The 27,899-nt window shown below is 56.7% G+C and overlaps 2 protein-coding genes across 17 annotated transcripts; both read right to left on the bottom strand.

The window, feature by feature from the left end:
* Positions 1-4: 4 nt before the first annotated feature.
* CELF6 (CUGBP Elav-like family member 6) lies at positions 5-15,590 on the bottom strand. 16 transcript variants are annotated; one of them, XM_062501595.1, is made up of 13 exons: positions 15,347-15,491; positions 11,563-11,645; positions 5,746-5,798; positions 4,493-4,494; positions 4,184-4,309; positions 4,020-4,099; positions 3,428-3,571; positions 2,933-3,077; positions 2,702-2,851; positions 2,357-2,419; positions 1,483-1,563; positions 1,234-1,377; positions 5-132 (listed from the first exon to the last, which is right to left on the bottom strand). In XM_062501595.1, exons 1-13 carry the CDS (start codon positions 15,489-15,491, stop codon positions 5-7), a joined length of 1,344 nt encoding a protein of 447 aa, XP_062357579.1. The 16 variants fall into 16 exon arrangements, with proteins under 16 accessions (XP_062357579.1, XP_062357575.1, XP_062357583.1 ...); XM_062501591.1 differs by lacking the exon at positions 4,493-4,494 and having other exon boundaries at positions 4,184-4,312; positions 5,750-5,798; positions 15,347-15,590; XM_062501599.1 differs by lacking the exon at positions 4,493-4,494 and having other exon boundaries at positions 1,294-1,377; positions 2,345-2,419; positions 5,717-5,798; positions 15,347-15,533.
* Positions 15,591-18,079: 2,489 nt separating this feature from the next.
* HEXA (hexosaminidase subunit alpha) lies at positions 18,080-27,568 on the bottom strand. The gene is made up of 14 exons (XM_062501205.1): positions 27,313-27,568; positions 24,456-24,554; positions 24,118-24,183; positions 23,913-23,959; positions 23,475-23,585; positions 22,897-22,998; positions 22,676-22,808; positions 21,871-22,051; positions 21,488-21,574; positions 21,074-21,146; positions 20,422-20,602; positions 20,241-20,331; positions 19,739-19,843; positions 18,080-19,291 (listed from the first exon to the last, which is right to left on the bottom strand). Exons 1-14 carry the CDS (start codon positions 27,566-27,568, stop codon positions 19,228-19,230), a joined length of 1,596 nt encoding a protein of 531 aa, XP_062357189.1. The 3' UTR covers positions 18,080-19,227.
* Positions 27,569-27,899: the final 331 nt, after the last annotated feature.

The raw sequence follows: 27,899 nt of genomic DNA, 5'->3' as shown, positions 1-27,899 counted from the left end.
GGGGTCAGTAGGGTCTGTTGGCGTCTTTCGGCCGCTTTAGCTGCACTTTTAGCCTCTTCATGCCGATCTGGAAGCCATTCATGGCCTGAATGGCCGCCTGAGCGCTCGTCGGATTGTCAAAACTGACAAAACCTGGTGGGGAGGGGACACGGACTTGTCACTGCACACATCACAGGCGGCTGCCTGGCCTCAACCCAGGTACTGAAATCCTGTGGAATGCTCCTGGTTTGGGAGTGCTGGGGGGGAGGGGGGGGGTCCCGAGGTAACATCACAGCCCCAGCCTGCAGGGGATTGGGTGACAGGTGATGGCAGGGACACCGAGGTCTGCAGGGACACCGAGGTGACGGGGCTGTGAGGACAGCAGCATAAGAGGGTCCACAGGACACTGGAGTTGTCTGCAGGGACACTATGGGATGGGATTTGTGGGGTCACTGGGGTGACAGGGTCTGTTAAAGTGATGGGGAGCTGCAGAAACACTGAGGTGATGGGGTCTGTGGGGACACCAAGGTCTGTAGATATGTGGAGATAACAGGCTGGGGTCTGTGGGGACACCAGGATGGGAGGGCTCAGGGGACATGTGGAGGCCAGGTCTGCAGAGACCCTGAGGTGATAGGGCCTCCAAAGACCGCAGTGAAAGAGTCCTTGGGGACACCAAGCTGACAAGGTCTGTGGGGACAACTGAGGTCTGTGAGAGGGAGATACAGATCCCTGAGCTGGGGACATAGCGGAGAGCTGGACTCCAAGCAAGGACAGCAGGGAGACATGGACATCTGAGCTGGAGACCAGGGAAAGATTGATCCCCAAGATGAGATGCTGGAGAGACAGACTCCCAAGCAGGGACTTCAGGGAGAGATGGACTCCTGAGATGGAGAGGCTCTGAGCTGGGGTGTCAGCAAGAGAAGCTGGGAAGACTGGGGGGACCCAAGCCCTTGAGCTGGGATTCGGGGAGAGACAGACCCCCTGAGCCAGAATACTAGGAGAGCTGGACCTCCAGGTTGGAGACCAGAGAGAATGGGACTCTGGAGCTGGAGACTGGCAAGAGCTGGCATGTCGAGAAGAGTCAGGTATTTAAAATGGGATGCTGAAGAGAGCCAGACCCCTGAGTTGGGACGCTGAGTAAGAGCCAGAGTTCCAAGCTGCAGTGTTAAGGATAGCTGGAACCTTGAGCTGGGGACTGGGAAGAGCTGGAGCCCTGAGCTAGGACACCAGGGAGAGCCACACCCCGGGACTTACCAAAGCATTTACTCTGGTTGGTGGCACGGTCCACAAAGACTTTGGCAGAGATGACGTTGCCGAAAGGCAAAAACATCTGTGTGAGCTCCGCGTCCCCGAACTCCTGGGGCAGGTGATAAATAAACAGGTTACAGCCCTCGGGACCTGGGTGACACACAAAGGACAGGACATGTCAGCTGCGAGGTGCGATCACCCCAGGGGGACACGGAGCAGCCACTGGCCCCACATGGGGTGACCCCCACCCCTCACCTTCTCTCTGCTGCTGTGGGATGAGGGGCGCTTGCTGGGGAAAGGCTTGGCTGATGGGAGCGTAGGCAGTGGGATATGCTGCTGGAAGAGAGAAACAAGAAGCTGAGGCCACGGCACCCGCTTCAGCCACGGAAAGGGCTGGGACAGGCATGTCCCCTGCTGCCACCTGTGATCGAGGGGCCTCTCCTGCCCCACGACTGCTGGCTCTGCCTTTCCCACCCCTCCCAACACACCAGGGATGTGGAAACGGCTCTCCTAGGAGGGATGCTGGTGATAGCAGTAGTATGGCCTCAAGGCTGAGGAAAGATGGTATTTTTGGCTGAAAAACCCCAAAGATTTGGGGTCCAAAACTTGTTTTCCTGTTGCAAATCTGGACATTGCTGTCAATGCTCAATTAAATGGCTGCTGGGCTTGGCATATTTACACGGAAGGCTCCAACTTCCATCCCTCCACAGCCCATGTCCTTAGCCATCAGATTTGGTCACATTATGAAAATCCAAAGACTTTTGGTGTCTTAGTGTGGAGCTGGCCCTCTGTCACCTCCCAAATCTCACCCCCTCTTCTCAAAACCACTTCCAGGGCACCCCCATGGAGTTCTCTCAGCCCCATGGGTACTAAAATTCACTTTGCACCATCCAAAATTTGCACGGGGGCCATGACAGGAGACAGTGGGATGAGAGGACGGCGCTTTCATCAGCACTGCCACACTGGAATTCCTGCCAGGGCACAGCACCTGGTGCTCCCCTCATGAATCCATGCCCAAATATGCTGCCCCAGTTCAATGTTCAACCCCAGGGTGATGTTCACCTCCCAAAAATAAGGGAGAGGAGCAAAGAGGGGAGAGAGTGAAGGAGCGAGAAGCGAAGTTTGAGACCTGCATAGTGCTGCATGCCGGCGTAGGCCTGCTGAAGGGGGTCTGCCACCGTGGGGCTTTGAGCTGGGAAGAGAAGAGAAAGGAGAAGGAAGATAGAATAAGCCAGAGAAAGCCAGGGATGCGTGCTCAGCTCCCACAGGAAAAGGTTCCTGGCCAAGCGCCACCATGGAGGGGCAGAGCTGCTCCCTGCCTGAATTCTCTCCTCCCTGCACTGATGCCACAGGAGCACATGGCTGATTCATCCGGCATGCTGCTGGGATGGGGAGCACCCCTTAAGCATCCCGCATGAGCCAAGCACACTCCCCCAGCCCCGGGGGCTTTGGTGGAGCCCCAGGAGGGCTGTACCTGGGTAGGGATGGATGCCGTTGGTGTAGATGGTCTCGGAGGCAGGCTGCCCGTTGGTCTGGGGCGGCAGCGGGCTGAAGCCGTTCACCCCGATGGGCGTGGCAATGCTGGGCACCGGCGCTGTGCTGATCCCCGGAGGGGTGCTTGTACCTGCAGGAGCACGGCGTCAGTGTCGGCACCACCCCAAGACCGGCCCCTGAGGATGCCAAGTGGCAAATGTGGGGGTCCTACCTGAAGAGGGGGTGAGGGGGGCAGCCACCAGCCCGCTGACATTGAAGGCAGCCATTTGTTGCATCTGGGCGGCAGCAATGGCAGCCATGGGGTTGAGGCAGGTGCCCTGCGCGGCTGCCATCAGGGCCGCCTGCTGCTGCATGATCTTCGAGAAAGAAAGGCAGAAAGGGGACAGAGAATGAGGGGCAGAGAGAGGGAGAGAGAAGCAGAGAGAAGGGAGGGCAAATCAGCCTCTCTGCTTCGGATGGATTCAGAAGGATAAATGCCATCCGCTGTCAGATCCAGGAACAGGAATCTTGGTGATGCTAAATATGGGGCCACTGAACCTTACAACCACCCTCAGCTATGGGGAGGAAGCCCTGCATCTGCCCTTAAAGAGAGATACACCAGCCCTGCCACGCATCCCCACCCCCTGGCACTGGTGCTTTCGTGGGCCAAACCAGCCCCCCTACCCACGGGGGTCTCCCAAAGCCCCTGGTCTGCACCAGCTCCTACCGCTTGCGTGTAGGCCCCGTAGGCGCCGAACTGGATGGTCATGGGGTTGAAGATGCCCAGCTGCCCCGCCATCTGATGCATCCGCCGCAGAGTCCTCTCCTTATCCGTGTCCGCAAACTTCACCACCAGGCTGGACGAGGCGCCCTGAGGTGGGGGGGAAGATGGGGCTGATGGTGGTACCACAGCAATGCCCCCAAACCGTGTACCTGCCGTGGGTGTGACTCGCAGTGTCTCCTCAGCCCTGGGGACACTGCCCAGCTTGGCAGCAGCAACCAATGATCGATGTGAGGTTTAATTATAGCCAGTTTTTCTTCCCGGTGGCAACTCCCTGACCTCTGCTTCCTTTCCCCTTCCTTGTCCACAATTCTGACCTTCAGCATTAATTAAACAGCCCCTTTCTCTGGCATGGAGAGAATTAGCCCTACGCTCCCACCTCTGGGGCTCAGCACCCTGGCAAGGAGGAACCTGGGGTGATGTGGCCAGCAAATTGCCAGTCTGTAATTGCAATTAGACTGAGTATCAAACTCGTGGGTGATTGGATTAAGCAGGCAGCATGGGGTCAGCTGGGGCAGGGTGCGAGCTTGGCACTTACCGGCATGGTTTGGCTGCCGTGCAGGCTGTTGATGGCAGCCTGTGCCTCAGCGTGGCTGCCATATTTCACAAACGCACAACCTAAGGAAACAGAGGGAACATGGGACAGGTTGGATTTGGCCCTTGTGGGTCCACAGGGTGCCCACCCGGTGGCCCGAAGCCCACCTTTGCTGGCTCCATCAGGCCCTCGAAGGATGGTGCATTCCTCAATCTGGCCAAAGGGCTCGAAGAGGCGGCGGACATCGTCCTCGCTCTGCTGCTTCCCCAGCATGCCCACAAAGAGCTTCCTGTCTTCTAAAAACAAAACCAAGCCCATCAGAGTGGGAGGTCACTCATCATCCCAACCTGTCATCACAAATGGTGTATGGAGGGGAAGGAGCCGAGTGACACCAGAGGGAGGGAGCGACACTGATCCCACAGAGAAGGTGCTGGACTTATCATCTCCGTCCTACAGAACACTCAGGGTGGGAAAACCTCTCCTGTGGGGAAATTGCTGAGGGGTGAATCCTGGAAGAGGCACTGCTTTAGGGAGTGGAGCTGGGGCTTTTCTCAGGGATGGGGGGGCTGGCTCCCTCAGCACTGGGGCAGGATGCAGTGGAACAAAGAGAACCCACAAACTAGAGGTGATCACCCTCGTGTGATCGACTCGCAGAACAACCCACAGCCTCCAGCCGTGCCCAGGGGACATCAATAACCCAAACACAAGAGAAGGGATAGTAAATAATGAGAATTTCATGATTATTACCAGCATCTGTCTTGTGCGGCCGCGTGCTCCCGCCGCACGCTAATGGCATTTGACAAAGGAAATAAGGTGCCCTGTCAAGAGCATTGCTGGGGAAATAAATAAATAATGGCAGGAGACGATGAATGCTTTGTCCGTTAAGCTACCAAGAAAATTAGTGAAGGGAATAGGGTTCGTGTGTTGTCTAGTTAAACATAAACCCCCTCCCAGGGGGAGTGGGCTGGGCAGTCCAGTGTTGCCTCCTGGGTGAGGGGGCTGGAGACAGGAGCCCCAGCTCACCCATTGATTTTTAATCCTTCACCAATTACGCTCGGTAAGTGGGTAATTTATTTGCCATGTCCCTCTGGGATGTGCTGGGACCAGCTCCTAGTGTGTTTAATAACAGGGTTTGAATAGGGGAGCATCTACCCCAGCTATCGTGTGAAGTACGGGCAGCCCCACAGGAGCATCCTGCATGTCCGATAGCGCCTACCTGCCCAGCAACACAACGGATGTGGGATTTTGATGCAATTCCTGCAGTTCTGTCCAAATGATCACCTCAGCCTGGCAGTGCCACAGCCCTATGAGTGGCAAATGCTCACAAAGAATTTGAGGGAGTGGTAGTTTGAGAGGGGCTTGGGCCACATGCAGCCAACTCCTGCCCTGGGGTCCCCACAGGCAGCTCTGGAGAGGGAATTGCATTGTTTGGTAAATTAAGGTGGTGAGGGAGAGCAGCTGACTGCTGCTCTGTGTCCCAGGATGTTGGGATGCTCATGGTATGACTTTAGGACATTCCCAGGATGACATCGGGATACTACCCTCAGCTGACCAGACAAGAAGAGAGAACATGGCATTTGCTCTGCACCCAGGTTTGGGTGCCACCAGCAAAGGCAGCTCCTTTCCTGGATTTCCCACAGCAACCCTTGTGATGCCACCACGTCCCCTATCACCTCCTGGGTGACCCTGTGCCCTCCTGCCCGTGGCAGGCATCCGGAGAACTGGGGACCTACCTCCTCGGCCCTCGCTGTCAGCCGGCTTCACCTGGATGGGGCGGTTCATCTGCAACACAAGTGAGAGCGGGTGGTCAGTGTGGTGGCCCCTGAACCCTTTCCATGGGGAACAGCAGGATTTGGGCAATGACTGGCACCGGGAGCTGGGGAAAAGGGGAGGGACCTGCATGAATAGATCCGGGGCTTGTGGCCACAGCGACCGGGGGGATGCCACGTGCAAAGAGCAAGGCTCCGACCCTGGCTATGGGCACCCAGTGCTGCAGGCGCCCGCGGGGCCGCCGGTGCCAGGCTTGGCCGCCTGCCCGCTTTCCTCGACTGCAAAGGACTGCAGAGGCAGCAGCAGCACCCCGCTGGCCCTGGCCCCTCTGGCACCATTGCACTCCTCTTCCCAAACCTCACCCCAATTTGGCCTCCTCCTTGTCACTGCCGCCGTGAGCGCCCACGAATGTGACACCCGTGTGCAGCAGAACATGCTTGGGTGGCAGGCACATCCCTGGCCCGCTGCCCCATGGAACCATTTCTCCTCCTCTCTCCCCCCCTTTCCCCCTCCTTTAGCCGAAAAATGCTACAATTATGGCCGTTTCCATGGCAACAAACGTGCTTCCCCCACGATGCTGCGGAGCCCGAGCCATGTGCTCGATGGGGTCGCCACGGCAACAGCGAGATGTCACACATGACAGCGCGGGGGTGCGCACACGAACACACCTTGAGCACACACAGGGACAGTCGCCCCACGTGCGGGTGCACCCCCATCCCAGGTGCCCCCCACTGCACCCCTGGAAGGGGTCCCTAAATTTTGGGGCTGGGCGGGGGCAGAGCCACTCCCCCCCACATCAGGGTGAGGAAGAGGATGGGTAAGAGAGAAGAGGAGGGAGGTTTCCACAGCAACTGCCTCGTCTCCAGGGAAACGTGGAGAGAAATGTCAGCGCAGAGCTGGGGATGGTCCAGGGAAGGGACTGAGTCCCCAGGAGCCATGGGGTGGCACCGAGGGATACCTCACAGTGTCACCCATTATGTCACCAGTCCCCCAAACATCCACCTTGTGTTGGGCCAGGCTTTGGCTCACCCCAAACTCAGGAGGCTGTGACAGCACCGAGACCCTAAATCCAGAAGCCGTGCTGTCCCTCACATCCCTGCCACGGCCAGGAGGAGGGAACCCTATTTTGGGGGAGGATGCCCCCCCCCCCAGTGACCCGCCAGCCCCATTTACCAGCACGATGGCCTTTGATGGAACAAATTTCCCATGCCCGCCGCTGTATGCTTAATGTAATAAACCCAGTGAGGATGATTTAGAATAACATTTACGGAGCCGCAGAGTGTCATTTTGATGTGTCTCCCGTCTCCGCTCGCCGGTTATTAAACTGTATTGATTCCCCGGGAGCGGCTGATGTTTATAAATGTCAGGCCTCGGGGACCAGCTAACCTACCCCAGGGCTGCCACACTGCACCAAGGAGAAATTGTCCTGGCCTCTAGATATCCCCAGAAGGGGGTTTTGGCACTCTTGGTATCACCACATGCCCACCACAGGGTGTTCGGTGACCCCATGTGGCACCCAGACCTTCTGGCTGTCCCCACAGCACCCCTACACCGTGTCCACACAGCCCTCTATCCATCCTCCCACACCAAACAGCCACCCAGGCATTTCCTCCTGCTCCTGACACCCACCTGCCCACCCTGTAACACCCATCCATCTATCCATCCTGAACACCCACACAATCACCCACACACCCATCTTCCCCCAGCCATACTCCAACACCCATTCCCAGAGCATCCATCCATCCCCATAGAACCCATCCATATATGCAACACCCACCCTCATAACATCCACTTGTTCCCATAGCATCCATCTACATCACCAACAACCATCCATCCACCCCCAAATACCCATCCAACTCCATTGCATCCATCCATATCCCCAACATCCATCCCATACACCCATCCCCACAGCATCTATCTATATTGCCAAGACCCTCCATCCACCCCGCAACACCCATCCACCCCCCAACACGCATCCATATTCCCAACACCAATCTATCCCTGTACCACTCTTACATCTGCCCATCCATCTCCCATCTTGCCACCACACACCTTTCCACCGCCACAGCAACCATCCATCCATCCATCCATCCATCTATCCCCAACTCCCAGCCATCTCCCACACCCCAAGGACACAGTGACACTCTGCTTGGGGTGTTCCAACGCTCACCATCACCAGCAGTCCACAAAGCCCCAGCTACCCCATGGCCAAACCACTGACGTTTCACAGCACAGAGGGTCACCAGCAGCTGCTAAACCACCTCCTGACTGCTCAGGCACTGTCCCCCACCCAAATTCAGAGCCCCCCAAGAGCATGGGTACCAGGGAGAGCCAGCCCGTAGAATCACTGCCAGGGGATGTGCCCAGTGGGACAGAGTCACTTCCTTGGCATGACACTCCTCCTCCTTGTCCTCACAACCAACAGCCAGAGGATCCAGCAGGCCACCGTGCACCCAAATGAGATGCAGGTGGCAGGTGACACGGGAGCAGCGAGTGCCCATATCCATGGGCATCCCTCATATCCATGCCACCCCAGGGAGATAGAAACTGAGGGCAGTCACTCATCGTGGGAACACCTTAACAGAGCCCGGGGGGTAACCCACAGCAAATCCACACAGCCGGTCTGGGGACAGCCACACCACTGCACAGCCCTGCATGCGCACGACCAGCCTGGCACACCCTGCACATGCCCACACGTCTCTGAACACAACCACAGACCCACGGCACTCCCCAAGCACACCCACCCCCAATCCCCCCAGCACAGCCGTACACCTCCGGAGCCACCAAGCTGTGGCCGCGCAGCGCTGCACACGCTGCTATCCCAGAACCATTGCACACCCACGTGTGGCCACGCACCTGCGGGCACCTCGACAGCCCCAGTCTGCATGCCACGCAACTCCCACAGAGCCCTCCCTGCTGCCATGGATCACACACAACCACAGGCACGCACCCCGGGACGCACAGCCAGCGCCGGGGATACAATGGCCCTTGCCTCAGTTTCCCCATTGTAGCAGCAGGACCCACAGCGAGACCCCTAGGAGCCCTCTGCGGACACACGGACACCTTGGACATGGACATCCCATGTTGCCCAGTCCAACACGTGCTCACACCTGCTCTCCCTGTCACACCCAGTGTGCCCACACACCCCCACTGCTGCCACTCCTCCAGCCCATGTGCACCCACACCCTGTCACCATCACTGAGGGCAAAGACACCCTGAGCTCCTCTTCCTACAACACACAGACACCCACATGTTTGCACACCCACCGACATCCACCTGCACACACGCGGGGGTCAAAGCCGTACCCCTGCCAATGCACACACCCCTCCCTGCGCTGCCTGCGGGTGCAACATGCCCCAAGCACTGCCCCTTGCACACCTGCACCACACACACACAAACCTGCGGTAGAAAAATACACCCTCAAGGCAACGCACACACCAAACCCATCACTGGTGACAGATACACCTCCTCGCCATCATCCTCCATCCCTGCCTGCAAACACCCCCCCCCCCCAGCATTCCTGGATGCCAGAACACCTTCTTCGACAACACCCACACCACACACAGCCTCCCTGGGTCCAGATACAACACCCGTTTGCCAACACCCTACCCTTCCCTGTGTGCAGATACACCCTCTTGGCCACACACACAGCCCCCATCCCTAAGTGCAAATACACCCTCATTACCAACAATCACCCTGCCAACACATGCACCCCATCCCTGGGTGCAGATACACCCTGAACAGCAACACTCACACCTACACACCCCATCTGTGGATGCAGGTACATCCTCTCATCAACACCCCTCCAACCCCATTCCTCTATGCAAATACACCCTTCTCACCAACACTCCTCCATCTCCAACACCCATCCCTGGGAGCAGATACACCCTGTCATCAACACTCCCAACCCTCATCCCTGCGTGCAGATACACCCTGCAACACCCACACTCGACCACCCCATGCCTGGGAGCAGATACACCTCCCCACCAAAACCCCTCCATCCTCATCCCTGTGTGCAGATCCGCCCTGCTCATCATCAACACCCCTCCATGACCATCCCCGGGAGCAAGGATCCACTCCCTCCTCATCACCCCCACTCCCATACAACATCCCCGGGAGCAGATACTACCCTTTGCCATCACCCACATCCCTCCTACAATCCCCCCACCCCCCCCCCAGTGCAGCTCCCCCACCCCGATGCGAGCTGAGGCTGCCGGGCGGTGCCGGGCCGGGCCGTGCCGGGCCGGGCGGAGGCGGCGGCAGACAAAGGCGGGGCCCTACCTCGATGCAGAGGATCTTGGACCCGGCGGGCACCCACAGCACGGGCGGCCGCGGTCCCGGCGCCGGCACCTGCGGCAGCTGCATGGCCGGACCGGCCGGACCGCCGGCCCCACCGAGGCGGTTCCGCTGAGCTCGGCTGCGCTCGGCTCCACCCGAGGCAGCTCGGCCGGGCTCGGCTTAGCTCGGCGCGGCTCGGAAAGGCCGGGCTCACCGGGCTCGGGTTCGGCTCGGCTGGGTTCGGCTGGGCTCGCGCAGCGGCGCGCGGGGGGCGGGGCACAGGGCGGAGCGGCCGCAGCCCCGCCGAGCCGAGCCGAGCCGAGCCGGGCGGGGGGCGTGGCCTCGACGGGGACACGCCCTCTACAATCTGGACACGCCCCCCGGCCCTCGACACGCCGGGGGCGGGGTCTGGGTGGGGCGGGGGGCGAGGGTGGGAACACGGGGGGGGCGCAGGTACAGAGGTGTGAGTACAGGTACAGGGTGTGTGCAGGGACAGGCGTGAGCACAGGTAGATGTATGTGAGCAGGTACAGGGGGCGAGCACAGGTACAGGTGGTATGAGCAGGTTACGGTATGTCAGCACAGGTACAGGAATGATGCACAAGTATAGAGGGGTGCGCACAGGCAGAGGGACTGTACATAAACACCCACGGGTTTGCTTGTGTGCACAAGCAGAGAGATGTGTGCAGACACAGAGGTGCGTTCACAGGCACTCATGGGTGTGTACCCAAGCGTGTACACAAGGGCGTACACATGGATGTGCACAGGCACAGAAGGGGCGCTCAGGCACAGGCAGGTGTGAGCACCTGCATGGGCAGAGAGGTGTGAGCACAAGCACACAGTCCCCTACACTGCTGTGTGCACACACACAGAGGGGTGGACACGGCCGTGAGCCCCCGTGGGGCGTGTGCCCGCGTGTCCACATGCACACACGTGCTCACACACACACCCTCACCCCCAAAGCGAGTGGCCATGGCAGGAGCCGTACACACACGTGTGTGTGCCTGATGAGAACCCCCAGGCAGGGCCTGACCACCGGCCTCCTTTAGGCTGCCAAGGAGGGCTGTTAACTCTTGAACCTACTAGAGCATGGCTTCACTGGTGAGAGCACGGCACAGGAAGCCACATCCCCGCAAACCTCACCCCCCTCTGTCAGCTCCACACACACAGAGCAGGGATTGATATTCATGGGCCCCGGCTCTTTCCCCAGCCAACCCGCGGGCCTATTGATTTTTATTTAGGCGAATAATTAAATATTTATTTTCACTTTGTTAAGCTCGGGAGGTCGGAGCCCACAGAAAGCGCAACAGCACGTGGGTGGCTGGAAAATCGATGCCTCGGTTTGCGGCCGCTGGAAGTGGCTCCCGCGCCTCGGGGAGGTGTCACCAGCCCCCGCCCTAGCTCACCCCGATCCCGTGGTATCACTTAAGGCTTCCATGCCTTCGGGAGGTGTCACCAGGCGCTGCTCCAGCTCAACTCGACCCCCGGGCGTCACTTACCCCTGGCAGTGTCTTCTGCTCATGCAGGGCACTCTGTGCCTTCAGTGCGGAGTCACGGGCGCAGTAGGTGAGGAAGGCACAGCCTGTGGAGACAGGGAGACGGGATCAGTGTCCGGCCTGGTATTGCCACAGTGCCCTGAGCACACAGGTGGCACAGCTGATAAGGCACTGTGGTGTCTCAGCATCCTGGCATCTAGCATAGTGATACCCAGCATCCTGGTACTGTGGCATCCAGCATCCCAGCACACTGACATCCTGGCATTCAGCATTCTGGCACCCTGGCAGTCTAAAACCTGGGATCTGGCACCCTGGCACGGTGTCATCCATCACCTTAGCATCACAGCAATAAGCACCCTGGCGATCTGGCACCGTGGCATCCAGCAGCTCAGCACTGTGGTATCCACAATCCTGTCACACTGACACCCTGGCCCCATGGCATCCAGCATCCTGGTACCCTGGTACTCTACACCCAGATGGGCACACACAGGGTCACAGTTCACCCCCAGAACAGGGTAGGAGGTAGGGCAGCAGGACGAAGGAAGGAGCGAGCAAGGAGCAGACAGCACATGGGCAGTGGTGCTCTGACCCCAACCCTGGGAAAAGCCAGTTTTCCATGTCCTCCAGGAAGCAGATCTCCAGGCGTCAAGGCTGTGCACCCCACCACATTTCTCCCAGCCCTAAGCATCCTCCTTGGGATGAGATTCATGAGGCAAAGGCGCTCCCGTTCCTTCGACACCATGATGCTCTGGAAATCGGGAATAGCCTGGAGTGAGGTTTTCCCACGCTGACTCACGCTGCCGAGCCACTTGCTCAGACAGAGCTGGCAGCAACGAGGGAGCCCTGGGGACAGGGTCCGGTCCTCTTCCCTCAGTCTCTCCTGAAGCATTCCTGGTGCCTGTGCCACCGCTGCACCGCTCCCTCCCTGAGGGCTCCCCCCAATTTGCTGGGGTCAAATCCAAAAGCATCTGAAAGTGATATTAAAACAGCAGCAAAACAGTTTCTCTTCAACAAAGTAAATATTTAATGAATAAAATTGACATTGATGCATTTTTAATATTGGCACAATTAAATCCGCCAGCTGATTAAGTATTAATAACTCTTAATAAGTACAATCAGCGTGCCTGGGAGGAGAGGGAGCATGGTGGTGGGGCGGGAGATGCTGCAGAATGGGGTCTCTCGCCCGTCTTGGGGTGCTGGAGACATCTACCCTCACAGAGAGCAAGGACAGATCACTCTAGATCAATACTCTCCTGCTGCGGGTGGGAAGGGGAGATCAGCACAGCTGCTTGCCTCAGTCCCTATGCCATTTCCAGTGTTTACCATCTGTAATTATGTTGGTTTCCTGCCCTTCGCTCTTCTTTCTCTCTTTTTTTCCCCTGTTTTTCCTGAAGGCAACAATGTACATGGTGCCCGGGTATTCTGGAGAAGTTCGGAGGGCTGGCGCAGGAGCGGTTCTGCTTTGGAGGCTTGCCGGGAGGGAGAATGCCATTCAAATTAGAGGAGCGTCCGCAATTAAATCACGCGGCTGGGCCGCAGACATTGAAGCCTGCGCTGGAGGAAGCACTGAGGGGGCCTGGAAGGGTGCAAATCCCATTGATCCAGGTACACAAGCAGCTTCAGAGACACCTGGAGAAATGTTGGAGGCCACAGTGCCAAAAATTATAGAGTCAAGGCGGTAGCCCCATAGCCGAAGGACATCGACAAGGCAGCAACCACAAATGCCAAGTTTTGGCTTCCCAGGAAAGTCCCAGCAAAGCAGGTGCTGGCTGTGGCACGGGGGTTTGGTGACAGCTTGTGGCTCCTGTCTGGGTGACACCTGGGGTGCCTTGACCCTGCTCTGGCACTGCGCACCCCAGCTCTTGAGTGGGGTGTTCCGTGGAGACCTCGGCGGTGCCTGTGTCACCCCCTCAGTGCACCACTGCTCCAAGTGCCCGTGCTCCACAAGCCGTGTCACAGTGCCACAGCACCTGGACACAGCGCAGACACGGTGTGTCCCCATCCTCAGTGGGTGCCTGCATGCCAGGGGTGCTCCAGCTCCAGGGGTGCACAAAACTCATGTGGGTGTGCTGATGCCAGACAGGTGCCCCCAAGCCAGGCAGATGTTCTAAATTGCTAATGTTGTTCATTGCAGGGCTCCCTGCCCTGTGATGCCCTGATCCCAGGGCTGCCCCCACGCCAGACAGCAGCACCCTGATCCCTGGTTGGATGCTCCTCTCTTCCTCAGAGGTACCCCAGTTTTAGGAGGGGCCATATATCCAAATGCTCCATACTGGGGTGTTACCACCTCAGGGTGTTCTACATCAAGGTTGCCTCCAACTTAGGGGTATATTCATCCCAGAGGTATCCCCTCCTTGGGGTGCCCCACACTTAGGAGTAGCCTCCAGATCAAGGGTATCTCCACCTCAGGTGTAACTGAACTGAAGGGTGCCCCATATTTGGGTACGCCACCTCAGAGTGTCCACCTTAGGGGTACCTCCATTTCAGGGGCACATCACCACATCTCAGAGCTGCCCCATACCACTGCCTCTAACCTCAGGCATACTTCTAGATCATGGGACCCCCTCTCAAAGCATCCCATCTATACCTTGGGGTGCTCCACCTCAGGTTATCCCACCTCATGGATGCCACTACTTCAGGGAAGTCTCACCTTAAGAGGTACCCCTGTTTTGGGATGCTCCATCTCAGGATGTCTCACATGATGGGTACCCTCATCTCAGGGCATCCCACTTCACTGGTGGCCCACACTTAGGTACCAAACCTCAGGCTGTCCCATCTGATGGGAAACCTCATTTCAGGGATGCCTGCACCTCAGGCATATCCTACCTCAGCCTGTGCCGTATCAGGGGTACCTCACACTTGGGTGCCTTTGCCTCAGGGTGTCCCTCTTCAGGGGTGTCTTTATTCCAGGAGTCCCCCTGTATGCCAGGGTGCTCCACCTCAGTTTATACCATCACAGGGGTACCACAACTGAGGGGTCCCCACCCTCAGGGCATCCCACCTCATAGCATCCCACCTGAGGGGTATCCCTTTGTCAAGATGATCTATCTCAGGCTGTCCCACTTGAGGGGTACCTCACCTCAGGGGTATCCCACCTGAGGGATGGGACCCCTTAACCCCCACCTCAGTTTGTCCTGCCTCATGGGTGGCCCATACTTAGGTGCCACACAGTGATGTCCCACCTCATCCCCATCTCTGGATACTCCACCTCAGGGTGTCCCACCAGAGCAGTACCTCACTGAGGATCCCCCCCTGTCTCAGGGTGTCCCACCACAGCAGTACCTCACTGAGGATCCCCCCCTGTCTCAGGGTGTCCCACCAGAGCAGTACCTCACTGAGGATCCCCCCCACCCCTCAGGGTGTCCCACCAGAGCAGTACCTCACTGAGGATCCCCCCCACCCCTCAGGGTGTCCCACCAGAGCAGTACCTCACTGAGGATCCCCCCCTGTCTCAGGGTGTCCCACTAGAGCAGTACCTCACTGAGGATCCCCCCCACCCCTCAGGGTGTCCCACCAGAGCAGTACCTCACTGAGGATCCCCCCCACCCCTCAGGGTGTCCCACCAGAGCAGTACCTCACTGAGGATCCCCCCCTGTCTCAGGGTGTCCCACTAGAGCAGTACCTCACTGAGGATCCCCCCCACCCCTCAGGGTGTCCCACCAGAGCAGTACCTCACTGAGGATCTCCCCCTCAGGGTGTCCCACCTCACCTCAAGACAGCCCCACGGCCGGGTGCCCCATGTCAGGGCGTCCCACCCGGGGGGTCCCCCGGCCCGCCGCCCCCGCACCTTTGTGCATGCCGGTGAAGCGATCCTTGAGCACGGTGAGCTCGTAGATGCGGCCGAACTCCTCGAAGAGCGGCTTGAGGTCGCTCTCCTCCAGGTTGCGGGGAATCTGCCCTACGAACAGCTTGATGGCGTCGTGGTCCTTCATGGCGATGGCGCCGGGCGGGCGACTCAGCCCGTTCACCCGGCCGCTGTTCGCGGTGCTGAACGCCGCCCCCGCCGCCTCGCCCGCCGCCGCCGCCGCCATGGCCCGTTCCGCGCCCCGCCCCGCCCGACCGGCACCGCTCGGCACCGCCCGGCACCGCTCGGCACCGCTCGGCACCGCTCGGCTCGCCTCGGTACCCCTCGGCACCGCCCCGCTCGGCACCTCTCGTCTCGGCTCGGCTCGGCCCGCGCCCGCCAGCGGGCCCGTGACGTCAGCCGGACGGCCCCGCCCAGGGGCGCTTAATTAGCATAATGAGGGGGCGGTGGCCAATCAGAACAGGGGGGCGGAAGGAGAGGCGGGGCGCGGATTGGTTCCGCCCTCTGCTGCGCCCTGCCGGGCTGACCCCGAGCCTCCCGCCCGTCACTGTCCCTCGACCATCGCCCCCGTACCTCCCGGTTCTGCTCCGTCACTCCGTCACCCCCATCATCCCATCACCCTCCATCAGTCCCCGTCATTACCATCATCCTCCCCTCGCCACACCACCAGATTCCCCATCACCGCTTTCATCCCCATTATCCCTATCATCACCATCACCCCCATCACGACCGTCATCCTCCTCACCCCTCATTACCTCCCATCATCCCTATTATCCCCATCACCTCCCATCACCCCCCAACACTCCCATCCTCCGCATCACCCCCGGTCTCCCACCCCATCCCTCCCATCCCTTCCTATGACCCCCATCACCCCCTGTCATGCCTCCCCATTCCCTATCCTCCTCATATCCCCCCATGTACCCCCTTTCCCCTCATCATCCCCATCACCTCCTATGTCACTCCCTTTTCCCCGTCTCCCCATCACTCCCATCATCCCCCACCACCTCCATCCTGCCTCCACTCCCTCACCCCCCCTCCATCTCCCTTTTGCCCCCATCATCCCCTCAACCCTGGTCAGAGCTGAACAGTCTCCCATCTTCCCCCCTGCAGCCCCTTAGTAGCCTCCAGACTTAACCCCTCTCCGTTTCCCACCTCAGAGCAGGGTTTAAACACACAGAAAAGGCTCAGAAAGGGTCAGTTTGAACACTTTGTTGAGTTTTTCACCACGATGGACCCCACACTGCCCCTGTTGCTCCCCTGGGGATGCCCCAGAAGGGGAAGGAGGAAAGCACTTACCTCCTGCATCCCGTGCCACCCCGAAGGATCTGTAATTAGACTGAGCAGCTTTAATACCCGGTGTTGTCGTTAATTAATTAATTAGTCCCAAAGCAGCAGGCAGGTGGGGGGAGGCCTGGCTTCCCCAGTGCACTGTCTCGTGTGCAGGGGCTTGAGAGTGTGGGAAGGGGTGTGTGTGCAACTGTGTACATGTGTGTGTGAGCATGTGTGCAAGCATGTGCAAGTCTACACAAATGTGTATGTGTGTTCAAGCACGTGCAAGCACATACAGGTACTTCAAGAGTGCACATGTAAGTACATGCAAGCACATGTGGCTTCAGGCCTGTGTGTGAGTCTGGGCAATGACTTGTGGGGGCATTTGCACGTGTGTGCAAGTGTGCACACGTGTGCAAGTGTGTGCAGCAGTGTACGGGCTTGCAAGGACCCATAGGCACATGTGTGCAATGACCTATATGCACAAGTGTACCAGGACTCTCTAGCTCATGAGTGCAAGTGTGTGTGTGTACACGAGTGCAAGTACGTGCATGAGGGCAAGGACACGCATGCATGCGTGTGCAAGTGTGCAAGGATCCATATGGACATGTGTTTAGGCATGTCCACAAGTGTATGCATGCAAGGACCTATATGCACATGTGAGCAAGTGCATTTGTGCACAGGTGTGAGTGCACGGGTGTGAGTGCACATATGCAAGGGCCCTTAACGCATGTGTGTTCAACAACCCCCGAAGCATGCACGCGCACGAGTGGATGTGAGGACCCATAACCACAGGTGTGCCAGCGCATGTACGTGTTCACAAGCACACACACACAATGCACACGTGTTTACAAGCACACACACACGATGCACACAGGTGCCTGCCACTGCAAGCGTGTCCCAATAAACTCCCCTGGCTGGTGCCAGTGCCCACGGGTGGGTTTGGGACGTGTGGAGCACAATCCTGCCGAAATCCGGGGGCTTGGCGGCTGCTCCTCGCCGCCGCTTGGGTTTATTTTTAAACCCGTTGGCCCCGAGTGATTCACACGCTGCCTGTTCCCTGTTCCTTGCTCCCCGGCAAGTTTTACACGACCAAAATAGATGTTCTGGAAGGAACGGGCCACCCGGCAAAGCTGCGGCGGGGAAAGCAGGGTGCTTCCGGGATCCCGGCCTGTCCAAGGGTGGAAACGTCCCTGAGCCACCTCCATGACAGTGCTTTAGGGAGGATGCTGGTGCAGACACCCTGGGAAAGTGGATCATGGGTGATGTTTAACCTGGATCACAATATCAGTCTTCAGTAGAAGGTGCAATGTTGGGGGGGTCCTCCATGGGTATCCCAAGCCCTGGGGGCTCTCACACCTGGCTACGGGGGAAAGGGAGCCCAGAAAGGCAGAAGTGGAGGTGGAATGAGGGCAGGGGGCTAGGACAGGGTGGTGAAGAGCCTCTTTTGCAGAGCATCATCTGCGGGAACAGAGGAACACTCTTGGGAACAGAGCACTCTTCCCAGGGCCAGGGTCCTGCTTGCCCCATCCCTGCTGGCAGCAGCTCCCTGCAGTGATAAAAGCACCCAGCCAAAGGTACCACTTTACAGCACACTGGGGGGAAAAAAAGGGAAAAAAAAAATCTGACTTTTAAAAATAGGAGGCAGTAATAACTGTTAATTCACTGTTTTTAATTTAAAGTTCAGTCATAAAAGGTTTCCAGCCATAACAGCACATCTCACTCACTTAAGACCAAGACACACATACAACAGTCCCAGCCAGCCAGGATTTCTCGTGAGAGTTTCCCTGTTTTCAGCTGAATGCTGTTTCCAGCACAGCAATCCCAACCATCAAAGAACCTGTCCCAGTTCTACGGGGCAGCAGCACCACTGGTTTCTTCTCCAAGGAAAACACCATCAAAACCAACCCCTCTGAATAGAGGAGACCTGGACCTGAGCTCCTCACCCTGAGAATAACAGAGGAGGAGGAGGAGGAGGACGGGTCAGTTGGTCAAATCCCCAGGCAGAGGTGACAGCCTGAACAGCTGAACAGAGATTTTTTAATATCCAGGTACCACTCAGCAGATTTGCAAGGGCTCCTCAAAGAGGCTCCAGGGTGTCATCTGCTGAGAAGCCAGAGAAGGTGGCAGCAGCCAGGGCTTAGGGCAGCAGAGGTGGTGGCTTGCAGGCTTGGTCATCAGAGAGAGGAGAGGGACAAGGACAGGACCCCACAGCAAAACGTGACTGCAGAAGGAAACCCTGGGACAGCACCAGAAGCTAAGCACAGTTTATGCAGATGAGCAGGCACCGTGCAAGCTTCTCCACCAGCTTCTCCACCACAGCAAGCCCTACCCACCTCATGCTAACCCTTGCATGGTGTCCCAAGCCCCAGATGAGCAGGAATAGGCACCGTTTTCCTCTTTGGGGTCATTTATTTATAGATTTTAAGAAATAAAAATAGAAAAAGAGGCAATGAGTGCATGCCGAGGCAAAAGAAATGTTCATTGCAATGAAGCCAGAGCAGAAGGTGGGGTGGGAAGGGGACCCTCTGCCCTTTTGAGGGGGGCACATTCCTCCTGCATGCCCAGAGCCGCAGGGCAGTGGGACTCTCCCTTCAAACCCCACCAAATTCATGGTCACAGTATCCAATGTAGAGAGGCTGTGCCTGGACACCACGCCTGGGAAGAGAACAGAAAGATGGCATCAGGGAGAGGGCACAGGTAGAGCCACCACCCAGTCTGAGGGCTTCAAGTGGCACAGGGTGGCTATGGGTGCCCTGTTTCAGGTGTGACAAGGAGGGAGTAGTTTTCATCCTGTGCTTGAATCACGTGTGGGAACACGGGATGAGAACACGTTTCCTGGGGAAGCCGGTGCTACAGCAGTGGCAAAGAGCTGACAAATCCCCTCCTTTTCAGCACAATGCCCTCTCCTCACCAGGACCACCAGCCTATGGCAGCAGCAGAAGTGCTCTTCCAGCGCTGCACAAAGCAAGCTCTGCCCATGCACAGGCAGCAGAAAAACCAGGGCTTTCGAGAGGAACAAGAAACATTTTGCAGCATGGAAAGCCCTTTCCCCTCCCTGCCCTCCCAGGGCTGAGCCCAGAGCACTTGTCCCAGGATGGTTACCCAAGCAGGGTGCAGCGGAACTCCACCAGCCGTGCATATGCATCTTCCACATCCCTGACAGTCTCACTGCTCCAGAGTCTTTCAGCTACGGCCCCAGCTCTCGGCCTTGAAGACAAGGGACAGGCAGTCAGGACAAGGGGGAGCTCAAAAGTTTCTCACATGAAGCCCTAAACTCCCAAACACTTTCCTCACCAGCGTTGTTCCACACACAAAAGCATCAGAGTATCCCAAGATCTATTCCTGGACATTTGCCCATCAGGAGCAGACCAGGGTGCCACGACAGATGGGTGTTACACACAACCTGGTTGCAGCAGCAGGTAGTTACAGCCTTGTAAACTCTCATTTCAGCCTCGGTGAAGCTGTTACCAGCACAGAGGGAACAGGGACAGGCACCACGTGCAGACCAAACCCATGAGTTCAGCACATGACACTTAGTGGCAAAGAAAAGGGATGCAAGCACAGCCTCGTACAACCCAGGTTACCTCCCTGTGGCCTCCCTTACCAGAGCCTGGGGGCCAGGTTAGTGACATCCACATATTCACCCCACATGCAGGCCTCGCCACCCATCACCAGGGCCTTCTGCTCAGGACTGCCTGTGGAGGGGACAGCAAAACAGCCAGTTCTGGCACTACAACTGAGTGCCAAGCCAGCTGCCATGAAGAAAGGGGACACAAGGAACACACCTTCAAAGTTCAAGGGCTCCACATTATAGGCTTCTATCCAGTCCTGCCCGTAGGAGATGCGGTTGAGGTACCAGGGTGCAGAGAGCAGAGCCTGGTAGCCAGACCTGGTGACATTGGCCATCTCTTTCAGGTACTGCAGTTTGTTCTCCTTCCACACGTGGATGATGGTGTCAGGCCTCAGCTGAGGAGCACAGATGAACATGGGGCAGGGGATCAGTGCGGTGATAGAAGCATCACCTGCTCCCCTGAGCAGAGTGCCCTGGCCCCTCCACACCCCCAAAAGGAAGCTGAGGCAGACTAGGACTTGATTTTTGAGCCATTTCCCATCTGGTTTGCAGAAACAACAGAAGGAGGGATAAGGCCATTTGCAGAGTGTCCTGGGCAGGGCTAAAACATGCATCCTAGAGGGAGCAGAGCATTGTCAGCAGTGTGACAAAGCCATGGTAAGGGCAGCTCACTGGCAGCACCATCTTGAGATCAACTCCAGTCCCATTACAGAGTAACTCCCACCAGCTGCAGTATGGCTCCCTCAGAGCACACCAGTGTGTCAGGTGGGGTGCTGGCACTGTTCACCCCAGTACAGCCCCCCAAAGCACACCAGTGTGTCAGGTGGGGTGCTGGCACTGTTCACCACAGCACAGGCAGCTCTCACCTTCACGTCGTTGTCAAACACCTCCTGCCACACAATATACCCTTTGCCAAGGGAAGAGACGATGTCCAGAAGCCTGGAGTGTGAAAAGTACAGAGTTTTGGGTGGTGCCACTGATCCCCTCTTTGGTGGTTACATACAGCCTAAGGAGCAGTGCAGATATTCCCAACATCCTCAGTGGGATGTGGAGGTGCCTCTGAAGGAGAAGGGAGAGAGCACAGCCCCTTATGGGGCTTCTTTCTCTTCATCCCCAGTTTTTTTTTGTGGCCAAACTCCCACTAAAATGTTCTCTTTTGGAGTCAGGGAGAATATGACCAATGGGGATGCTCCTGAGAAGAACATCTGGTGTCCCCAAGACAGAAGACATTTGAGCTGGTCACACAGTGCAGCTGCAGACCCTGGATGCCCTGACCTTACCTCTGGATGTAGAAAGACTCTAATTTTTTGTAATCTTCACCAAAGCCCCTCTCCATCATGAAAGCACGGATTTTTGGATTAGATTTCCTGTGCACCAATGAGAAGGAATAAAATCTGAGTTCTGGAATATGGCCAAGGCATGGTAAAGTACCTCCCACACCAGTCCAAGGCTTGCCCAGGTATTCCAGAGCTGTGGTTGGCTCGGCACCAGCAGCTCCCTACATCCAGCATCACCATGAGCACAGAAATCCCAAAAATCCCAAGCACCACCACAACTCCTGGCCTTGGAGAGCAGGCAAAGATCATGACCAAGAAGCCATGGGCTGGGACTCCAATCCTAAATACTCACCCCCAGTCCCCATCCAAACTGATCTCAGACTCACCAGCATGTGAAATCTACCTCATCACCACCAAGGTGGAGAAAGAAGTCTGGGAACACAGTGCTGACCTCTTGGAACAAACGGGTCACAAACTGGTAAGTGCTGTTAACAGTGGGGTTGATGGGCCCATAGACTCCAGAAGGAACCTTGCCCATATAGCAGGGAGTCAGAAGGCCTGGAGCACCTGATGATAACAAATGCAAGATGGTGAGGAAGGGGGAAAGTGTGACCATGTCATCCTCTACAATGCCCCTCAGCACAACTTAGGGCCTGTCAGGGGACTGGGAAGGAGGGACAGCCACAGTTCCAGCTGTGACCATACACACGGTGAATTCTAACATGGGCCTTGGCATTTGGAGGCAGGGGAAGGAGAGAAGAAGACAGTGGAATATTTTCCTGGAGCTTCTTGCACTTCTAGACATAGAAGAAGAGATGCAGTCCCTGGAGCAGAGAGCAGTGTGTCAGGACTGGGACACAGCTGAGCAAAGGAAGGTCAGCTGTACCCTCACAACACAAGATCCTTGCAATAAGCCATGATGCTGGTTTTGGCAGAGCAGATGTTTCCACAAAAAAATCACGCAGCTTGGACCCAAGAAAAGATGGAAATGTTTCCCCTTGGATTTTGCTCTAGAAGTTGGACCACTGGGTCCCACATCCCCCAAACAATGGTTTGCTCCTCGTCAAAGCCAGCCTGTGGGACACTGCTGCCCACACCCAGCTTTTAGGGTCCAGACTGCAGCACCCATTCCTGCCCCTGGGACAACTCCAACTCTCCTCAGAGCAGCAGCAGGCAGGGTCTGCTCCTCACCTGGCCCCCAGGAGAGGGTGTGGCCAGGGGTGTCGAACTCAGCGATGACTCTGATGCCGCGCAGCCGGGCATACTCAATCACAGTGCGCACGTCACTGGCTGTGTACACGTGGGTCATGGCATTGAAGGCTCCCTAGGAACACGGGAGAGCTCAGTGCCTTGCTCAGGAGTAGAGGCAGGGATCTGCTCACCTGAGCTGGGCACTACATGGTGATCATTACCTGCTTGCTGAGCTCTGGGAACGTGGAGCTCTCATAGGGGAAAGATGGGTCATCCACGATGTGCCAGTGAAACACATTGAACTTGTTGTAAGCCATAACGTCCTGGGAAGGAACAGGGACAAAGGTGAACGGGTCCCATCCCTTCTGAAAGGTTATCTAGCTTCCCGCAGAGAGAGGATAAGGTCCTCCAGCTCCAGAAGGACAAAGCATAGTCCCTAAATGCTCCCCAGGATCCAAGAGGGATTCAGACACCTCTGTCTAAATAAAAAAAGCTGCACAGGGCCAGGAATACTTCTGTTCAGTAAAATCCCAGTTCTCCCTGTAACTGAGCCACTGGTGGAGACATGGAAGTTTAATTCTGCTTGGGATGAGCACAGAACCACCACCCACCTTTGCCAGTGTTTTCCCTTGCCTTAGAAACAACTCAGCCTTGAAGAGTAACCTGGACCGCAGAAATCACAAATACCTCAGGTTTTCTTTTTGACAAAGGCAGCTGAGAAATCACAAGGGAGGTCAGTTGTCACAGGGGAAGGGACACCCAATTAAACCATGCAATCTCCTAGCACAGGTGCCCTTACCAGAGTTTCCAGGATGGCTCTCAGAGGTAGGTAGTGACGAGAGGTGTCCAGCAACAGTCCCCGGTGAGGGAAGCGGGGAAAGTCCACAATTTCTGTCTCATTGATGTAGTACTGCACACAGAACACACGAGAAAGACATGAGCAGGATGTTGGGCAAATGGCCATTAGCAAGAGACACTGAGGGTCACCACTGTCCCCAGGGTTGGCAGGACAGAGGTCCCCTCACTGCCCAGAGTGTAAACTGTCCAGAAAGAGCTGCAGCACTTCTTTACCCACTCAGAAGGCAGGGATCTGGCTGGATCAATGAATTTCCACTTGGCCCTTGACAAGGTTGTGCTCACCTCATCCCAAGCATCCCAGCAACCCTCGGCCCGTCCCCATGCAGGGAGGGGCACTAGGGAGAGCTGCCTGCCCCCAGGGGATGAGGCCAGGACTCACCGTGCCATTCTCATCTCTCCCAACAAGCTGGCTGAATGTTTCCAGGCCTGCAGGAAAACACACAGCCCCTTTCTCAGCACAGACACCCCCAAAGGAGCAGAGCTCAATTAACAAAGAAGTCTACGGAAAGAGAGAGGCACCGCGAGACATCCCCACAGGCCCGAGGCAGGGAGAGTGGGAATGCCCTGCGGGAAGCGCAGCTCACCTCGGAGAGCTCCCCAGACGGTCTCTGCCGAGAGCAGCATGGAGCCTTTGGAGACAGACAGCTTATCTGAAACACAGCATCAGCGGGCTGTCCTGTATGGCCACCACAGCACTGGGCACAGCTCAGAACTGCGCCCCGGGACACCAGAAAACTGAATGTTGGCGCTCTCTTGCTGTTTTAAACCTCTCCCCACTGCTTTATCAGCACTCTCAGGTATGTCTCTCCTGCCCTGCCCCTAAGTCTCAAGAGCAGGGAATTGGTGTCCTCCCCAAATCCGAGGGTAACCACACAGTACTGCACAGAAACAGCCATGGTCCCTCCCCAGCCCAAACACTTACAGCTCTCCTTGGAGTCCAGGCTGGGAAACCCATCGCAGCCTGGAGTGGAAACATAGACGAGAAGTTCAGTGCAGGGTGTTTCCCAGGACGGCTCATTCTCTGCAAAGGACACAGACCATGCACATCAACTCCATCCCAGCCGTTTTCCCTGCTTCCAAGCCCACCACCATCCTCCCAGCCCAGGTAGGAATGGAGGCAGGAACAGGTAGCCCTTCCTGCACCCCAAAACAAACACCACAGTGTACAGCAGGGGCAAATTTCAACACAACCAACCAGGAGAACATGAGCTGATCCTAGCCTGTGAGGAAGCCCACAAGGAAGCTTAAAGGAGCACACAAGAGAGGAGCAACATCGGGATATGGACTAGCAGCAGCCCCCCAGGCTTCCTGGACACCATCCCTGTCTCTTAAGCTAAAACCATGACTAGTCAAAGCTTCTCCATGAGGATGAAGAGCTTCTTGTTTCCAAGCTCTCCCAGCACTGGAAAAAAGTACAAGCCCAAGAGCTCTGCCCTACCCATACTTCTTAGAAAAGGGCAAAGAAAACCTTTATAAAAGGGTGGAGAAAGAATCTGCTAAACTGGGCTGGTTAGAGGCAATTAAAAGGTCTCAGAAAAACTCAGAAAAGCTCGTGACCAACTTCACCTTTTGCAGAGCAGGTCCCGGTTTAGCAGCCAGAGAAATGAACCCAGTCACATTTAGACCTCAAGTAGGAGCTCTGAGCACACTTCTCTAACTGAAGAGCACTTCCAAGCATGCACAAGTCTGAATCCCCACTCAAGCCACTCCCCATTACAAAGGGATATTAAACCTTCGCTGGGACACAACAGACCTACAGCCATAAGTTGCCAAAAGGAGCATGGGGTAGCAGGGTGGAACCCTGCTCATCCCAGCCAAGGTCCATGCCTACACCCCACAGCACTCCCAGGAACAGCCAATGCTCAATGTGGTCACTGAAAATAAAGAGCTTGGCTTTGAATGAGCCAAGAGCACCAAGAAGTCTCTCTTTCCAGAGAGACTGTGGCACTGCCAGCATTTCAGAGAAATGCAGAGAGCTTCTGCTCCACAGCTCACAGGAGCTCACAGAAATCCCAATTTCTCCACGAAGGGATGACGAAACCTCTGTGGAGAGAAGGAAAACAGCTTGAAGCCAGCCCTGTTTTGAGCTTTCCTCTCAGTTGCAGACAAGCTGGTAGCCAAGGCAACCTCACAGATGTGCAAGCAGCACAGCAAGACCTGTTCCCTCCACTCGGGAAGGCAGCAGTTCACCAGGAACGGCCGCCCTCAGGCCTGGGAACACTCATCCTGCTGAAGAGCCTTGACAGAAGTGGTTCCACCACCACACACTGCATTTGAACCCGCTTGGTAGGGCACTTCTCAAGCCAAACATGGCCTCCTAGGCATGACAGGCACCACCCTTGCAAGGCAGCCCAGCCAGAAAATGGTTTCTGCCATTTATTTCCTCTATTAATACAAATTATTTCCTTCCATCCAGGGTTTCCACTGCCTGTTCTTACTAACCACCCATGTGGAAAAAAAAAAGACCAAAACAAAACAGAGAGGGGAAAAAAGGCCTTAAAATAATCTGGGTAGTTTGAGCATCATAAAGCAGGGCATATGGAAAGTGATGAGTGCGAGTTGGATCTTGTGATCACAATGTTGCTCCAAGTGATTTGATGGTCACATTTCCCCTCTGAGTGAAATAGGAGAGCGTGAATAATTAGATCAGCTGTTTTTAGCTCCTAGCAGACAGAGAGAACCAAGAACAGTCTTTTCGGCTCTCAAATCAAAATTTATTTCTACTGCTACTCACAAGAGCTGAACAAATAAAATAAGCCAAAGGGTTCCCTGTTTCAAACCTGCTTTTTTTAAAGTATGATGTACCCAAGACAAAGCCAAGCCATTTCCAACACCGCCGCCCTTCTCCACTTTGATCAGCAGTGACAGAGTTCACACTGACATTTAAAACACTTGGGAACAGAGTAACTAGCTTTTTGATGAATGAAGTGCTTCATATTCCCTGGATATAGCACTTCAGACTGCAGCAGACCCACACAGCTATTGAGCATCCCTGCACATCGGCTCCACAGCCAAGAGATTTCCCACAGCTCATCCCAGGCAAGCAGTGGGTGCTATCATGAAGAAGTCTTGGTTCAAGAAACCTTTAGAACCTGTCCCAAAGCAAATCCAGATCTCAAAGCTTTTGCCTTCCGTCATCTTACCCTACAATTTCAGGATGAATCCAGGACCTAATCCCTCCCTGGCAGAAAAGCCATGCTTGCCTGGGGACTTTTACCAGCTCCACTTTGGCAGAGGTGCTCCGTGGCACAAGTATGTACTTGGAAGAACACACACAAAGCGCTAAGTCTTTCCTCAAGGTGAGACCTCACACAAGACACTGAGAGCTGCTAGGAATGGGAACAGACAAGACTTTGCAGTAACCCTGAAGCAGGAGCTGTTGCAAGACGGGGATGAGCTCTCCCTGCAGCCACAAGGAAAGGAAGCTCAATGAAGCAATGGGGAGCTGTAACACTATCCAGAGGAAGTAAAAAAATGAGACGGAGGAAAAAGAGCCTAAGTCCTGGCAGGAAGACAACTAGCGCTGTGCCAAACTCGATCAGATTTCTTCTACACATGCCATAGGCATTGCCCTCCAAAATCCCAAGGCATCGCTGCCCTTGCCACCAGACTCCATCCAAGCCACAGCTCCCACCCCACCTGCCGCCGCAGAACTAAGGGGAGGCAGACGGCCACGAAACCCCGCGGTTTAACGTTTAACGCCACAATGAGCGAGGGCGTGGGGGGCTCTTAAGCTCAAAGCCGCGGAGGAAAGGGTCAGCGCCCGCCGCGGCCCTCACCGGTGGGACGGCCGAAGAGCAGCGGCCAGTACCGCTGGAAGGCGGCGTCCAGCACGGCACAGCCCGGCCCCACGGCCGAGCCGTCCGCCGCGGCGAAGCGGAACCGGCGGGCCGGCACCGGGCAGCGGCCGCCGCCGGGCGGGGCGCTCTGGGCCTGGGGCTGCGGCCACACAGCTCCCGCCGGGCCCGGCAGCAGCGCCAGCATCAGCGGCGGCAGCACCAGCAGCCGCAGCCGGGCGGCCCGCGCCGCCGCCATGTCGCGCCCGAACCTGAGGGAGGCGGCACCGCCCGACGGTGAGGGGGGGGTAGGGGGGGGCCGGGCGGCCGCGAAATGGCAGCTTGGGCCCGCCCTCACGGCCTCCGCCGCGCTGCCCCCTCGCCCCGCCGTGCGCCTCGGTAGTCCGCAGTCTCGTCTCGTTCTAGTCAAATAAAGCCTCCAAACCCTTCCAGCCCCCCAGCGAAGGTAATTGGTGTCCCAGCCCTCAGGCTTTACACCCCCGCCGTGCTTCCTGCTGTCATGGAGCCTCAGCAGCCTGCCTCGGGGTTTGAGGAGATTAGTGGTTTAAAACACGTATTTCACCCGTGCT

The sequence above is a fragment of the Cinclus cinclus genome, chromosome 13, assembly GCF_963662255.1.
Source record: "Cinclus cinclus chromosome 13, bCinCin1.1, whole genome shotgun sequence".
Lineage (NCBI taxonomy): Eukaryota > Metazoa > Chordata > Aves > Passeriformes > Cinclidae > Cinclus > Cinclus cinclus.
This window is presented reverse-complemented; position numbering and strand designations above follow the sequence as displayed.